The sequence below is a fragment of the Aethalodelphis obliquidens genome, unplaced genomic scaffold, assembly GCF_003676395.1.
Source record: "Aethalodelphis obliquidens isolate GAN/ISIS:26980383/991018 unplaced genomic scaffold, ASM367639v1 scaffold82, whole genome shotgun sequence".
Taxonomy (NCBI): domain Eukaryota; kingdom Metazoa; phylum Chordata; class Mammalia; order Artiodactyla; family Delphinidae; genus Aethalodelphis; species Aethalodelphis obliquidens.
Genome location: NW_020838026.1, coordinates 7,614,872 through 7,630,702, shown reverse-complemented (window position 1 = coordinate 7,630,702; position 15,831 = coordinate 7,614,872). Strand labels below are relative to the sequence as shown.

General features: G+C 40.4%; 1 protein-coding gene and 1 non-coding gene across 2 annotated transcripts in view; both read right to left on the bottom strand.

The window, feature by feature from the left end:
• Nucleotides 1–15,831, bottom strand: part of CDON (cell adhesion associated, oncogene regulated) — a 60,531-nt gene that overhangs the window by 19,917 nt on the left and 24,783 nt on the right. Inside the window, exons 11-16 of the mRNA XM_027092917.1 lie at nt 15,498–15,701; nt 13,747–13,928; nt 13,156–13,261; nt 8,234–8,356; nt 4,896–5,117; nt 2,640–2,890 (exon numbers count right to left, since the gene is read on the bottom strand). Coding sequence (XP_026948718.1) covers nt 2,640–2,890; nt 4,896–5,117; nt 8,234–8,356; nt 13,156–13,261; nt 13,747–13,928; nt 15,498–15,701 — 1,088 coding nt within the window. The remainder of the gene's footprint in view (nt 1–2,639; nt 2,891–4,895; nt 5,118–8,233; nt 8,357–13,155; nt 13,262–13,746; nt 13,929–15,497; nt 15,702–15,831) is intronic.
• TRNAA-UGC (transfer RNA alanine (anticodon UGC)) lies at nt 12,399–12,471 on the bottom strand. The gene has a single exon. It is a non-coding gene; the product is annotated as a tRNA-Ala (tRNA).

The following is a 15,831-nucleotide window of genomic DNA, read 5'->3' as shown; positions in this document are numbered from 1 at the left end:
AAATCTAACGGGCCCCAAATATTCTATGCGTTATAACCTCCTATCCATTTTTACCTTCCTAGCAGTCATGGAAAAATTTTATGGGATGCCAGTTGGAGAAACAGGGTGGAAATCTGTTTGAATGATGTCACAAGATAAACCCATCTTCATTTTCCTGTAATTATTTCGATTAGGTCTGTTCACTTGACTAGACGAAGTCTTAAAACATGTTATATTTTTCCAGATGGAGCAGATTCTCAGCCAGCGGTGACTTGGAGCGGAGTATTAACATTTTGCTGTTGCTTTTGGCGGAAACTGCCCAGCAATTAAGAAAAATGCCCAGATTAACACATACCTCATTGTAAAATGTTCACTTGACATATACGATGGCAAGAGCTCTTCAAAACTGAAGTTAGGGCTTGAACCAGCCTTATGGTCAGAGTCAAAATTCTGCTTTCGAAAGCAAAACAGCAGAACTGAATTTGATAAGGGTGAGGGAGGCTGTTACACTGCACCCAGACTCAGAACAGGCCTTCAAGGTTAGGAAAAGTTCAGGCAATCGTTTCTCCCCAGAACACTTTCCACTTCCATTCATCTCATAACAACAGCCAGAATAGAAGCAAACCAAAAGTACCGAAAATTTCTCTCAACATTCCTGAGCCAACTAGCAATAGGAATTTTTAAGAAAACTTTGAGAGAAAGAATATTCCTATGCTACATTCAGTCCATGAGGATAAACTCCAAAGCTTCCGAAAAAAATGAAGTTAACGACCTACAGGATGATGCATTTATTTGAATCACTAAACGGATTACAGTTAATTCAATCATTTTTATGATCAACAGCATTTAAAATATGTCCCTGGCTTCCCTGGTGGCGCAGTGGTTGAGGGTCCGCCTGCCGATGCAGGGGACACGGGTTCGTGCCCCGGTCCGGGAAGATCCCACGTGCCGTGGAGCGGCTGGGCCCGTGAGCCGTGGCCGCTGAGCCTGCGCGTCCGGAGCCTGTGCTCCGCAACGGGAGAGGCCACAGCAGTGAGAGGCCCGCGTACCGCAAAAATAATAATAATAATAATAAAATAAATAAATAAAATATGTCCCTATTTCCACCTTCCCAAAAGAGAATAGTAAGAAAATGAATGAGTTAAGATCACAGAGGATAACCTCTAAAACTGTACACTTAATGGGGCAACTCTTATTTAAATAGCAACTCATTGTTCAAAAACCACAAAGTACTGTGTTCAAATACTAAGGCAAGCATCAGAGTTATTTTTTCTTCTTATGGAAACAGCATGTGCTGTTCAAAGCGTCATGCTCTCTCCTTCAGCTTCTTGGACAATGTTAGTAGTTTGGACTAGGAATGGTGACAAAAAAAGTTTAGAAAGTCTGAATATAAACCATGTCTTTCCACACAAAATAATGAAATCATTATTCTCGTTTGGTAATGAGATGCACTAAAAAGCAAATTAAATATTTTTTCTATGACATACTAAAGCTAGGTCACAGGAAAGCCATTCGATTTCTAGCTTTAAGATACAAATATATATTATAGTTTTGTTCTCCAAAGGTAATATTTTAATAAAGCTTTACTACCGTTGAAGATTAAAAAAAAAAAAAAATCTCTAAACTTCTCCAAACTTTAGCACATTGTGGGTTATGGGCAAATATATCTTGTCATCAGAACAATGACAAAAACGTAAACGAGTGCCTAATCGACCAACTAAACATATTATCTATCTGACTGAAAAACAATGTGGATGCACATCCAAAGAACGGAATAAATCAAACTGCCTAGTGCAGAGAATCTCTTTCACCAGCACAAATCTAAAGTACGTCCGTCATTCTACTCTCATTTCAAAAATTAAACTCTATCAGCTGGTTATCCCTGAAATATAGTAGTTTTAAAGGTTTATCACCCCTTGTGGCTAGAGAATACTAATATTGTAAAACGTAAACCACAGAAACACACATGGGGCAAAACAGATCAAAAAAACCTCACAGGGGGTCAGAAGTGACAATCTGGTGGCCTGCAGACATGCTGTGCATGGCCCACGCAACGCTTTCTAAAACCGGAATTAGTTGCCAACGTGTAAAAACATCTGGTGATTTCACCTAGATGTACGGATGTCATGAAAAAGCAGAAGACCAGGCCACACGGGGCCCTCAGCTCTGCATACAAACAATGGGCGCTGAACCGGGCCGCTGCTTGAAGACAGTGCACAACTCTCCCACGCCTCCACCGCTTCTGTCCCATCCCCAACTTGCTTCACTCAGTTTCAAGATCTGCCTGACTCGTCTAAGCATATGAGCTTTCAGCGTTTGCTCTGAATAAATCAAATTTAAAGTATTTGGTTTGGTCCACGCTCAATGGTATTTCCGCTTCATCGCAAGAATAACTTCCAGTCTGTTTGCTACTGGTCCTGTACTTCCAGTGCCAAATAATTAAAAAATATAAATCAGATTGATTAATATAACTCCTGCCTGATAATAGAAAGCTTCCAAACATGACTCTGGATCAAGGGGCTGCCGGTGATACATGCTACGTCCACTCCAGTGAACCTGTGAGCTTTCTATATTGGGAAAAACCAAGCATGCTGGCCCCGTTCTTGTATCCTGGCACCGTGGGGCACAGGGGCGCTTTTATTTATAATTGGGTCCCTTACATTCACTAGATGACGAGGATGTTCAAAATCCACACGTGTCCTGGTTAGAGAGCTCGTGCGCCCAGAGTAGAGTCCTCCATTTAAGCTCCCGCTGACTCCACTGGGGAGCTTATGGTGGAGATGGGAGCAGCCATTGCTGAAGCTTCCATGAACATTTCTGTTTATTCGGCTTGTGCCAGGCAGAGTGGTGTATTCCACCATCTGCCCGGTAACATCTGACCCTTGGTAGAGATAGCCTGGTGGGTCATATTCTGTTGAGAGAGAACAACAAAAAGAAAAGGTAAGATACGGAAACGGACAATTCTTCTTGCTTAGGAAGTTTTATTAATTAAACCCTTAATAAACTATAACTATACTAAAATAAAATACTCTAAAAAAGTGTTCGCTTACAGCCTCCCTGTGAGATATGCTTTAATAAAATTATTGCTGTTATTTCCTTTACAGGGTGGAGTCAGCCAGGAACTGTAAGTTAGTTATGACTCTTTTAATGGGAGGAGAAATTAACCAGAAAGAAATTACTCAAAACAGTAAACTATGCAAGCTGAAACTATCAAAGTAACGGCAACACGACAAAAAGGTGTTTAAATTCCCCTGTGCTTCCAAGTGCTGAAAGAAATTGTACAACGACAGGATAAGTTTAGGTAGGATATTTCAAAAAGCAATAAACACCACTTTTAAGTAAAAGGATGGGGTTGGGGAAACAGTCACTATTCATATAGTTCTTTGGTTATTACAGCCAAGTTGGAAGTTTTGAGGCACCAACGGCAAAAGGCTAATTATTCCCTTTCCTTATATTAAAAGCATTTCAACAACTACCTCAAATATCTGATTCCCAGAGGCACACCTACCAGATATATTTAGACAAAGTGAAATGTCCTTTAGAAAGTATATTATCTAAACTGCACAGGATTCGTTGTCAGAGTTTTGATCGATTCTTCACAGGTATTGGAGGCGCCAAGACTGGACTAGGTGTTCCTCTTCCTATGACAGGTGTGTTATTATCACAGGTGTGTTATTATCAGTATACCTGCTTCTCTTCTCCACTAAACTATAAGGAGAGGGCATTATACCTGCACTGTCCACCACAGTGCAGAGCACACAGGAGAGAGCCAACGAGTATCTTCTGAATGAACGACGGAATGAACATTACCGTCATAAATTCCCATCTTTCAACATGTTATCAAGTCATAAAGGAAAATGACTTTAGCCAGATTAATCTCGCTCAGACAACCAGATCAATACTCTTCTTTTAATGGTTCAGCGCACTCTCACACACTCAGAGTCAATGACATTAAAACCATTTAGAAAAAGACCCAATCAAGGGATGGCCAGCTCTTTCAGCCTGGTACCGCCACCACTTCTCTCCCTGCCTATCTCCTGGAAGGCGCCAAGGCAATAAAAATACATCACTTTCTACCCCCCTTCCCCGCCCCACCCCACCCCGAGCTGTTCACTAAAAAGGGACCACGGGCAGGAACCGGCTAAGAGCTGCTCGAGTGCCTGTCACGGCTGGGGTCTTCCTCTGCTCTTTTCTCATCTCTTTCTCCTGGGGCCAAAGAGGAAACCAAAATACTTCCTCCCAGCAGAGACTAAAGACTCTGATTGATCTGACTGTGCTCTTTTATGATAGCTGAGGGAAGAGAAATGGTAGGAACGTGAGGGGAAGAAAAATGGGGAAAGAAAAGGGAACAGGGTTCTAATGTACCATCACTGACAGCTCGGACACTCCTACTACTGGACACATTTGGGGGTGGGGACGCCACTCTGCAGAAGTTTTAGTACATTAAGTACCGAATCAGGACTGTAGTACCTTCATCTGTGTCATCCCAGGACAGTAACTGAGAAAAGTCTTCACTACCCTCCTTTCCATCATGCCTTTTCCATTCCTCGCTGACAAGATTTGGACCCGTATGAAGGGGCTCCTGCAGCAATTCCAAAGCTCACGCTTCAAGTCCTCATCCTCTTTGGTGGTCCAACAGAGCCAGAGTTTCCCAGCACTAAGTCGGCTATTTACATAGAGACCTGCTTAGTTTGGGCTTTGTTGTTTATTTCTCCTGGGCAATTTAATTTGATGCTCCACTTACTTTGGCTTACAGCTAGAACTGTTTTAAAGTCACCTCCACTGAATGAAGAGTATCGAATGTGTTTTATACCACGACACTCATACGTGAACGTGTTAGAAATCAATATTTATTCTGACAATCTTTCTCTACTGATCTTTAGAAAAAGGGAAGGAGACACTGATGGATGACTTACTCTGTATGGGATTCTGCTGGCGGTTCTTCCACAGGCACATGGCAATGAAAGCCATGAGGATGAGCACCATTACACCCAGAACGCAGCCGACGATCAGATACAGCATGTCACTGCTTCTGGCGGGACTGCTTGCGGGCCCAGCATTTCCTCCACTCCCCGAAGAATTTGGAGGGGTGCTCAGGTCTTTGACAGGGTACTCAGAAGCTCCAGGAACCCGTTTCACTAGTTGAAATATACAGGAAAACATGATGTCAGAGTGAAGACAGACTCCATGAAATGGTTTACTCTCCGAAGGAGGTCTGGTTAGGAATCCAAGCCAGTCTGTTTACGCTTGGTACTGAGATGATCTGACCACCAGTGAGTCACAAAGAGGACTCAAAAGTTTAAAAATCTAATGTCAAGGTTTTAGGTCACAAATTCTAAAGAAATTATAAGATCAGAGACACAGATGCACTTGGTCTAACCCAAGCTGCTATATGATTACCTGCTCAATTGTACTTGCAGAAGACTCCCAAAGAGTTGACATAAAACTATTACAACTTACAGATGGGACAAAAACTCCTTTCGATCTGATATACTTTGAGCTGAATGAGACTCACGATTAGATATTTTATGCCTCTCGATTGTGAATAATATTAGAAGACATGACTCTGGACTACTAGAACAATTCTATACAGTTCCGAAAACCTCACACATAATATTAAACTTCCCAAACCCAAAAATGCTGGAGTCCACATAGACGCAGTGCTCTTCCCTAATTCACTGGTCCTCTGGATAATGGCGACCACAAAAGCTAATAACAAGTGGGACACAAACCCCATTTTCTCTGTCCCCAAATAACATGCCGTTGATGCTTTAACTGTCATAGAAAAGCAGTAGAGCATAGTGGTTGATGGCCGGATCTCTAGAACCGGACTGCCCAGGTTCTTAACCTGTTCCATCACTTATCCTTAGCTGTAAGACTTTGACCTCCATGAACCAGTTTCTGCAGGTGGAAAATAGAGATAATAATAACAGCCCCATCATAGGTTGTCATGAAGAGTAAAGCTCTCAGCATGGAGCCTGGCACGCGGCAGTGTTCAATCCATTTTGTCATTATTATTAGTTACTATAGTATACTTCCTGTTATCCTAATAACTTACAGGAGCAGAGTGTAAAAAAAATCTACTTTAAAAAAATCTACTTCAACAAACATTCTATTGGGGTTCTCTTTTCTAGCAACTTCAACTATGCAGAACAGGGCTGGAAATCAGTCAACGAGAGGCTGCCTTTCCAAGGAAAGAGCTCTCCATCACTGAAAGCTGGAAGAATACCTGGCAGAGAGTCTCTGTAGGAAATTTCTACTTTGGGTGGTATGTTGGATTATACAATTCTAAGGTCCCTGACAATTCCAAAGACAACAAACAAGTGTCTGAGACAAAAATGGCTGTTACAGATCGCACATGAAATACCATGATTACTCAGGGAAGTCCGTCAGGTTTATTCACTCTTTATTTACTCTTAATGTATTCAAAATTCCACCAAGCTTGAGGACCAGTTGCCAACCTCTCCCTGATGTCAGAAACTTTTGCAGTGGATGGTGAGTGACACGGTCCCATTAACATGAATAAGAAGAGACAGCAGGAGCATGACATGAGCAATGTGAGGTGAAAACCATAAAGAGAAAGCAGAGAACGAAAGGAAAGTCGTGACAGTCTATGATCTTTAAGGGTGGGGGAAAGAGGCTGGCCTCCAATATGTACTGAATTACTAAAGATAAGACAATTGTTGTTCACAGCAAGAACTCTGAGTCATTTCTTTAAAAGGAGAAATCATGCATCAGATGTTCTACTTAAACAGGCTGGGACTGTGTAACACATTAGAAACTCATTCAGTATGAACAGCTAACATTTTAAAGTTTTTTGTTTTTCACTGATCTGAAAGTCTGTAGGTAGAACCTTTGATTCCCCAGCAAAGTCAATTAATAACACTTGGGGCTTCCCTGGTGGCGCAGTGGTTGAGAGTCCGCCTGCCGATGCAGGGGACACGGGTTCGTGCCCCGGTCCGGGAGGATCCCACATGCCACGGAGCTGCTGGGCCCATGAGCCATGGCCGCTGAGCCTGCGCGTCCGGAGCCTGTGCTCCGCAACGGGAGAGGCCACAACAGTGAGAGGCCCGCGTACCGCAAAAAACAAACAAACAAACAAACAAAAAAAATTAATAACACTTAAAAACAGCACAGTTAGCACATTATTGTCTGTGTTTTATGTTCCGCCTGGCTAGACTCTTAAATGTCTTGGGAACAGAGATGAGAAATTTCATTTTTATGTAATTTTGCTCCAGGTTTCACAGCACTCTGGAGGCAAGTAAGAAATGCTCATGAACGTATCACAGTGTTCAGTACAAAAAGGTACTCAAATATATGCTAAACAAGTGAAATTCAAGGTAAGTCTACAGGTCTGTGTGTATATATGTTTAAATGTGAATTTAATATGTGGGATTTGCAGCAGGAAGACACATGATTCAGAATTAAACAAGGAAACCGAGTCTTAGCTTTATAATTCAATCTTTCTGAGCCTGTTTCTACTTTGGCTATTTCTATTATCCAAGTGTGGTATCTTCTGTTTTCAACGATGGTAATATTTTACAGCTAATCTATGTCTGCAGGCAGAGCTGAGAATTTCACTTTAGAATTATCGACTAATTCTGAACTTTACTAGGCTTCATTGAACGAGTAGGTAGTGTTATACGTATCTGTCATTCAAGAAACCACTTTAAACGTACGTAGTGCTTTTCCTTAAACACCCTTATACTTTTTTTTTAAGGATTCTAATTCTCACAGCAGTCTCAGATAATTAGTCAGCAAATATTTCTGTTCCTTCATGGAGGAAAAAAAAAGAAATGACTTACTCAGAGTCACACAGAAGTTAATGAATACAATGAACGCTTATGTAAACTATTTTTTTTTTTTTGCAGTACGCGGGTCTCTCACTGTTGTGGCCTCTCCCGTTGCGGAGCAACAGGCTCCAGACGCGCAGGCTCAGCGGCCACGGCTCACGGGCCCAGCCGCTCCGTGGCATGTGGGATCTTCCCGGACCAGGGCACGAACCCGTGTCCCCTGCATCGGCAGGCGGACTCTCAACCACTGCGCCACCAGGGAAGCCTTTATGTAAACTATTCTTAAGGCAAGTTCTCTAGCCGACAGAAGGCTAGACTGTTGGGATAGTCTAAATGGACACACCTAAAAAATGGTCCAAAGTTTCTTTAGTAAATATATCGACAGTCAGGAGGAATAATCCAGAGTTCAGAACTCTAGTTCTGTCCAGGGAGAAAAGCACTAATTCTGACCCCTCCCCTACCTTTCGTCTCACAGATCATCACGTTACTAAACTCGCTCTCTCCTCCTTCATTGAAGCATTGCATTTTAATATCATAGGAGGTTTCTGGCTGCAGGTGGCCTATCATGTGCCACTGCTTTGAACCTAGAAAGGAAAAATAAAAGATGAGCTTTACAACCCACAACCTAAGCAACAGTGTCAATAAAATCACTTCGTAATTTTGAAATGAGGTTGGAGCAGCGGCCACCAGCATATAGTCAGTTTGTGCGATAAAAGTGTACTTCATATAAATATTTTAGCAATGCACAACAGATAGATAGCATTTCTATTACATGGCATGAAAAAATGGTAAAGAGAAGAGAGAAACTGAATTAAAGCTCTACCTGTGTGTGGGCAGACTTTGATTCATTACAAGTAATTAGTAGTAAGTCCTTCATAAAATACATGTTAATTTTATGCATAAGTAAAACAAAACAAAAAACCACCTCAAGTCCTTTGATCCCCTACTTCAGCCCAGCAAGTCAATCACTCTGTCCACCTAACCAGAAAGCAACGCCACGTATGAGGTCAGAAAACAGTGCCTTACCCAGAACAAGTGACCACTTACAAGACAGGCCTCAATGAAACTCTCAATTCCACTGTAATAGACACAACATGATCCAACATATAAATGAATGCCTGAATTCGAGAACAGTTAGAAAGCAACGTCTACTATGGGAAACTCTTGGCTACCGCTCCCACCATTTCTTTTCTTTTGCACCAGGGTCTCCAAACCACACAAGCATCTCTAACAGAATGATTCTGTTATCCACAGTGCGCAGCCAGCATTTCATTTAGAAACACTTCTAAACTGAACACTCCAGTATAAATGACTCTCCGTTTTTACTTCTGTGGACCTGTGACAAACTTTAATAAACAGGGACACTTCTGCCAGATTCAATGAACTCTTCAAGCACTTTTAATCCTTCTTAGAAAACACCTCTTCAACCTGTTTCCACTGTTTCTTAGAAACTCAACTATACCACCAACTGATTTAAGAGTCGATTAAAGGGGAAGAAAAACAAAACCAAACCAATCCACGCACACAAGTCATATCTACTTGGCTGACAGGACCAATAGCTCTGGGATCCTTTCTAAGTCAACACAGACAAAAACACCTTGACCCGGAAGCACCCTGACGCCTTTCCAGGACACCAACACAAAGCCCCTCGTTCATATTTTATAAGCCCCATATTTTAGAAGGAAGAGAATCTGCTTGTTTTAGGATCAAGGGACTATGAAAAGCTCAAGAAGTGAGGAATTCTGAATTCTATGCCCCACTTATAAGTGTAAAGAGGACCCTAAAAGAAACTTGACTCAAAATCTACTTGAGATAGGAACAGATCTACTTTTAAATTCCAAAAACTTTTCTAAAAGACTTCAACTTTTTTCCGTATCTTTAGGTCTTTCCCAGCCTTCCACTCACCTATCACCATTCGCTTGAATAATTATTACACTAGATTTGAAGTTTTCCTTTCATAGCACTAGTAAAAAAATGGAATTAAACTAAACTTCTGATACGTTTCTAATAAGAGAGAATAAAGTAATACATATTTTGTTAGATTAACATCCCGTGTTATGGTAATTATTCCAATTACAGGAAATATGAGCAAAGAGAAAGTTTTACGGCTCACTGATGAATAAGACACTTAAGTGCATTATTAGGTTTAAAATAAAAAAATAAAATAAAATAAGATAAAAATAAAATAAAATCAACCAACCAGCATATCCTTTGCTTAGCAAGCAGATTTTTCTCCAAGAATATTTTAGAAAGGGTAAAAAACCAAAGCACAGGCTTAAAGATCAGGATGACTGATAGTTTGATTTACCTGGAACTCAACTTAATTTACAAGATTAAAATATTCATCACGAAAACATGGTATGTTGGAAACGTTGAGTTTATCTAAACGTGGAACCTAATTCAGAAGATAGGCTAACTTAATATAATTGCTCTTCTCTTACTGTATTATTTAACAATGTAATTGTGTTTCAAAGCTTAAACAATTTTGAGTCAATATACATAAGTAATCTAAAACTTTAAAGAAAACTTTAGGTACAAAGGATAAATACTTCTGCTTCTCGCTTTGGGAAAACAAGCCAATAGTTTCCAACTGCTACAAAAAGAATTTCAAGTGCATAAACTTGAAAATAAGGAAGGAGCGAATTACACAGCACAGTGAAGCCCACTTAAACATCTAACTGCTCCATCTATTACGGTCATAAACAAGTTCTCTGTGAACCACAAGGCAAAGCTCACACGTACAGATGCTTGTAGCGAAAACAAGGTCTTCTTTAGAGCAATTTCCCAGTTCCACACTCAACAGTCACATCACTCAAGTCTGCAAAAGTTCAAAGATTTAACTAGAGAATATAGTTTAGAAACTCTTTATCAGCGGATTGTTTCTAGAGTAAAACCCAGAAGGGTGGGGAAGAGAGTGATACAGATGGAGACAGAGGGATGTTCATTTTACTGACATTTGCCTTGTTTCCAACGATTTTCTAACAAAAGTGTAGCCTCTCTCAAAAGATTTTAAAAATAAAAATCTGAGAGCCCCACTCGCCTAACCCAGATAAACTAAAATGAAGACCGAGCCAGGACTAAAGTGTAGATCAGTCACTAACAATTCTTTCCATTTCGTTTTTTAAACAGCTTTTTTATGAAGTAAAATACGCATATGGAAAAGTACCCATCACTGTACAGCTGAATGTTCACGAGCAGAACACAGCCATGGGACCAGCACCAGGTGAAGAGAGAGAGGGGTCCTGGCTCCCCCATCCCCATCATGCTTCCTCCTCCACTGCTCCCTCAAGGCAGCTACCATCTCAACTTCACAGAATCCTTTTGCCACTAACAATGATCTTTCCACATTTCCCCAATTCTTAACGTCTAAAGCAGATTTGGGGGACTCGTTTCTTTCCTACTTTTCCAGATTAAGAAGAGAAACAATCACTCTTTCATTCAAAAACTATGCTGGGTAGTAAAACTTAGACAATAAATTTTTCATCATATTACAAAAGTAATTCCATTGGATAAACAGTAAAAGGAATGCTGCGATATTTCAAGAAATGTGACGGTGCATATTAAAAGTAATTTATTATAAGACTACTTGTAACAAAAAACTATGTGGCAGTATTTGACGTCAAGAATTCAGAGGAAAGAAACCTTGGCCTGGGACGATTTTCTGACACAATCCATTAGGAGATTAATATTTCAAAAAAGAAGAATCTTGGAGTGAAAAAAAGACCTTGGAAGAAGCCTTCCTCCCAAACTAAGAATCCCTTCCAAGATATCACTGAGAAACAGGCACCCAGCTTCTACTGAACACCTCCTGGATTAGGGAGCTTATTATTTTGTGAGAGATCCATGTTAAAAATGCAGTATTGGAGGGTTCTTCTTCAAAAAATTCCCTTGTAGCCCCCCTCTCCCACCCCAACAGATTGAGTTCCTCTTAAACATCCTAGTCCTTAAATACTTGGAGACAGCTGTCCTGTTGCTGGTTCATCGTCTTTTTTCCAGTCTGATCATTCCCAGACACTCCACTGTTCTTTCTGGACTCCAAGCATTCATTCATTCCTTCATTCAATAAACACCAAACATCTCATCGCTGTAGGACTTGGGACACAGCTGTGGGAAAGAAGGCCCTTTGCCCACAGGGAGGTTAACATTTAGTGGGGGAGACACACTTTAAGCAAATAATTCCGTACACACACACATACACACAACTAAACTAGGATAAACTGTATGAAGTAAACACAAAGCGCATGGTTAGAAATCACAAGGGCATCTCCTGTCAACGGGAGGGGGTTCTCTGAGCAAGGAACATTCAAGCACACAACAGACAGAAGTGGAGGTCCTAGATGAAGCCTTGGGGGAGGTAGCTGGAACTGCCGTGTGTCAAGGTCCCGAGGCAGGAAAGATCTTGGTGCACACGAGGAGACAGAAAGAAGGCCCATGCGTGATGGAAGACACGGTGAGAAAGGGAGAGTGTGTGACACATAGTGGAGGTGAGGCAGGCGCCAGCCAGACCGTGTGCGGCCCTCAGACCACAGGCAAAGTTCCAGATTATATTTTCTTTTTCTTTCTTTCTTTTTTTAAAATTAATTAATTAATTATTTTTATTTTTGGTTGTGCAGTGCAGCTTGTGGATTCCCCAACCAGGGGTTGAACCTGGGCCCTTGGCAGTGCAAGTGCGGAGTCCTAACCACTGGACCACCAGGGAAGTCCCTGGATTATATTTTAAATGTAGTCAAAAGGCAGTTTCAACAGGCTTTGTGCTCTCAGCTGTTTTCTTCTCTACATATATTCAACTTCTCAGCATCTCTAAAAATGGGTAACACGCTCAAGATGTGATCTTTCTAGGACAGACTTCAATGGAACTGTTGCCTGAGACATTCTTTTTTTAATATAGCTAGAAGTTGTAATTGATTTTTATATTCAGGCCACTATTCATTTAAACAAAACAGAAAAATTTTTTTCAGACGAACTACTGACAAATCATATCTCCCCCCACTCTTTTGTAACTGACTGTTTCTTTAAGCAAATGTAAGACGGTATATATACAGTTGACCCTTGAACAACGTGGGTCCACTTTTACACAGATACTCCATAGTAAATGCTACACTACTACACAGCCTGTGGTGGGTCGAACCTGCAGATGTGGAGGAACCCTGGATATGGAGGGCCGACTGTAAGTTATACGAGGATTAACGCCCCCATTCTTCAAGGGTCCACTGCACTAAATTGGAAAAATTATCTTTCTTTGGGAAAAATTCAAAGTAATAGTACCTATACCATTTCATTTTTTTACTCTATCTTAACCTGGGATAATGTTTTTCATAATATTTATAAACCCTCTCCCTCCAAAGCTCCTTTATTAGGACTCCCACTTGTCCTTGTAACTTACCTTCTACAATATCCCTCTTGTAATCACTGTCATTGTCACTATCTGTTGGCCGGTAATAGATATAAAATCCTTGAATGGGAGTGTTATTGTTACTTGATGGAATGTACTAGAAAAGAGAAGCAAAGACTTGTCAAAGACAAAAATAAACGTAACTTCCACATCCATTAAGATTTATTTATCTGTGTGGCAATATTTTTTTAGCTTCATTTTGCAAACATCCTTGATGGCCATTTTAAATTTAATTTAAAGGTATTCAGAGGTATTAAGAGCATTTTAGCTTACTGCAGGGCTAAAGAAAAATAAAGCAATATATCTCACGAGGTTCAAAGACATAAAAGTACATTGGGTTCAAAAGGAATAAAACATGAAATGGCGATTAAGTTAACACTTGGATGAGAGCTGAGGAGACAATCATTTTATTTTTAAACCTGCCCCTCTTATAACATGTGCTCTTACACAAATATCTGTGCCCTTCAATTTCCCCTTACTTGAAAGTTCAAAAATTTGCCGTTCATAGTATTGTGTCACAAGATATTAAATTAACATGGCCAAATCAGAAACTCTTCTCATTAGAGAAGATGTTTTACTTACCGTCCACTTGAGCATGATCTGAGTATCACTGACAGCTTCTGTGTATGCGATGTGAGGTCCAGTTATTGGACGGTTAGAAAAACGATTGGGGAACCCAGCCACCTGATAAGGACGAGAGGCCGAACTCCGAAAACTCTCACCATAATGGTTGACAGCAATGACCCTAAATTTGTATGTTGAACCTTTTGTGGGGGGGGAAGAAAACCATAATTTTTTAAAAGCTATAATAAGACATCTGAAAGGACAATATTCAAAATGCGACAATTGTGCTTAAGTATCTCTCTACAATGACAACAACATCCTCGAAAGCCTAGATGGTGAATAGATTTCAACACAGTTGCCAACTCCTATTCACTGGTATTGCATGTGTTCACTGAGCGTGTTCAAGATTACAAGACCTTATTGGGAGTCACTGGGAGAGACGGATGATGTCCGTCATGGAACGGGGCAGGGAGAAAATGGGAAAGAGCACGTTACTCTTTCAACATCCTGTTCTAAAGTCATACCCATCAAATACAGGACTAGCTGGTGTATCTGTGCTCAAAACTAGGTTCTTTTCCCTTTGAAAGAAACAACTGAAGCGAAGTTTAATACGGTGAATACGTTTGTGAAGAGGCACTGTGTGGGTGATAGCAGATGTCACTCTGCTCCCGCTAATAATAGGATAAGGGGAGCAGATTTAAGCTACAACAGAAGGTATCTGTTTGGATTAGATATTAAGAACTTAAAAAAACCTCTAAGGATTGTGAGTTTCTGAAAATCTGAATCTAAAGAATAAATTAGACTCCTAAAGCAAGTTGCCTAAAAGCTCAAAAATAACCCCTGGGCATCTGAAGACAGTCTTTTCTGTCTGTAAAATGTTCCTTAGCTTTGCCCATATTTAAAACTGCCATCTTCTCCCAACTGTACCTACATGTTCCTGGGCTCCTCATGTTGCCTGTTTAGACAAACACAGGTATTTGCTACTAAAGTACATTTAAAAGTCCATCAACAAAAATGGTCATGAAACCCAAACAAATAAAAGTAAAGAAAGTTGACTTGTGATTACTGCTTTTCTCTTTTACAGTTTAATTTCTTTCATACACTGGGGAGGCTGGGGGAATCCCCTGCTGCTGAAACAAAACTTACAGAACAAAGAGGTGTTAGTGTTGTCTCGTCTTCATTGCTTCAAATAAAGCAATGGGTCTAACCATGCTCAGATGCATCATCAGATCGATTTTAGTGAAATAAGCAATTTTTCTCTTAAAATATTCATTCACAGCAAAACAGACACACACACACACACACACACACACACACACACACACAAAGATGTCACCACAACACTGTTTCTATTTATCCGCAGTTAGAAATAATCTAAAGCCCAGAAATGATGAATGGTTAAGAAAATCATGGTGTACTTACTTGGTAGATACAGTTATTAAAAATTGAGTTTCTGAAGAATTGTTAATGATATTGGAAAATGCATATGATATAATATAGAGGAAAGGGGTCACAAGATAATATTTATGGCACGATCCTGGTTTGTATTAGAAAGGAAAAAAGACTAGAAAGAAATACAAGAAAATATAAACAATGGTTATCTCTGGATGGGTGGGTTTCAGGTGACTATTCTCTTTTTATATTTTATTTTCAAATTTTTATACAATAAGCTCATACTACTTTAACAATTAGAAGAATATGAGATTATTAAGAATTTGCATCTAAAGTCAGCACTGATAGTTTAAAAGAAAATGTTTGCATATCACTACCTGGCTCTAAACTACGCACTTCCACAGAGAGTTTGGAAGGAGGAATGTCTTCAGCTGCCACCAGCCAATCGCTAGTCCGCATCCGTTTATATTCGACCTTGAAGGCAGTGATTGGAGACCCCCCATTTGCCCGAGGAATCCAAGTGACATAGACGGACGTCTCTGATGCAGTGGAGATAGTGGGCCGATCAGGTGCCTCTGGGACTGGAAATGGAAACATTCATTTCAATAACCCGCGGCAGCAGAGACAAGAATGACTCAAATGGACTGCAAGGGATAAATCCCAAACATCATTGTCTTAACGGCTCTTCAGCAAACTTCTTTCCAGAGTTAA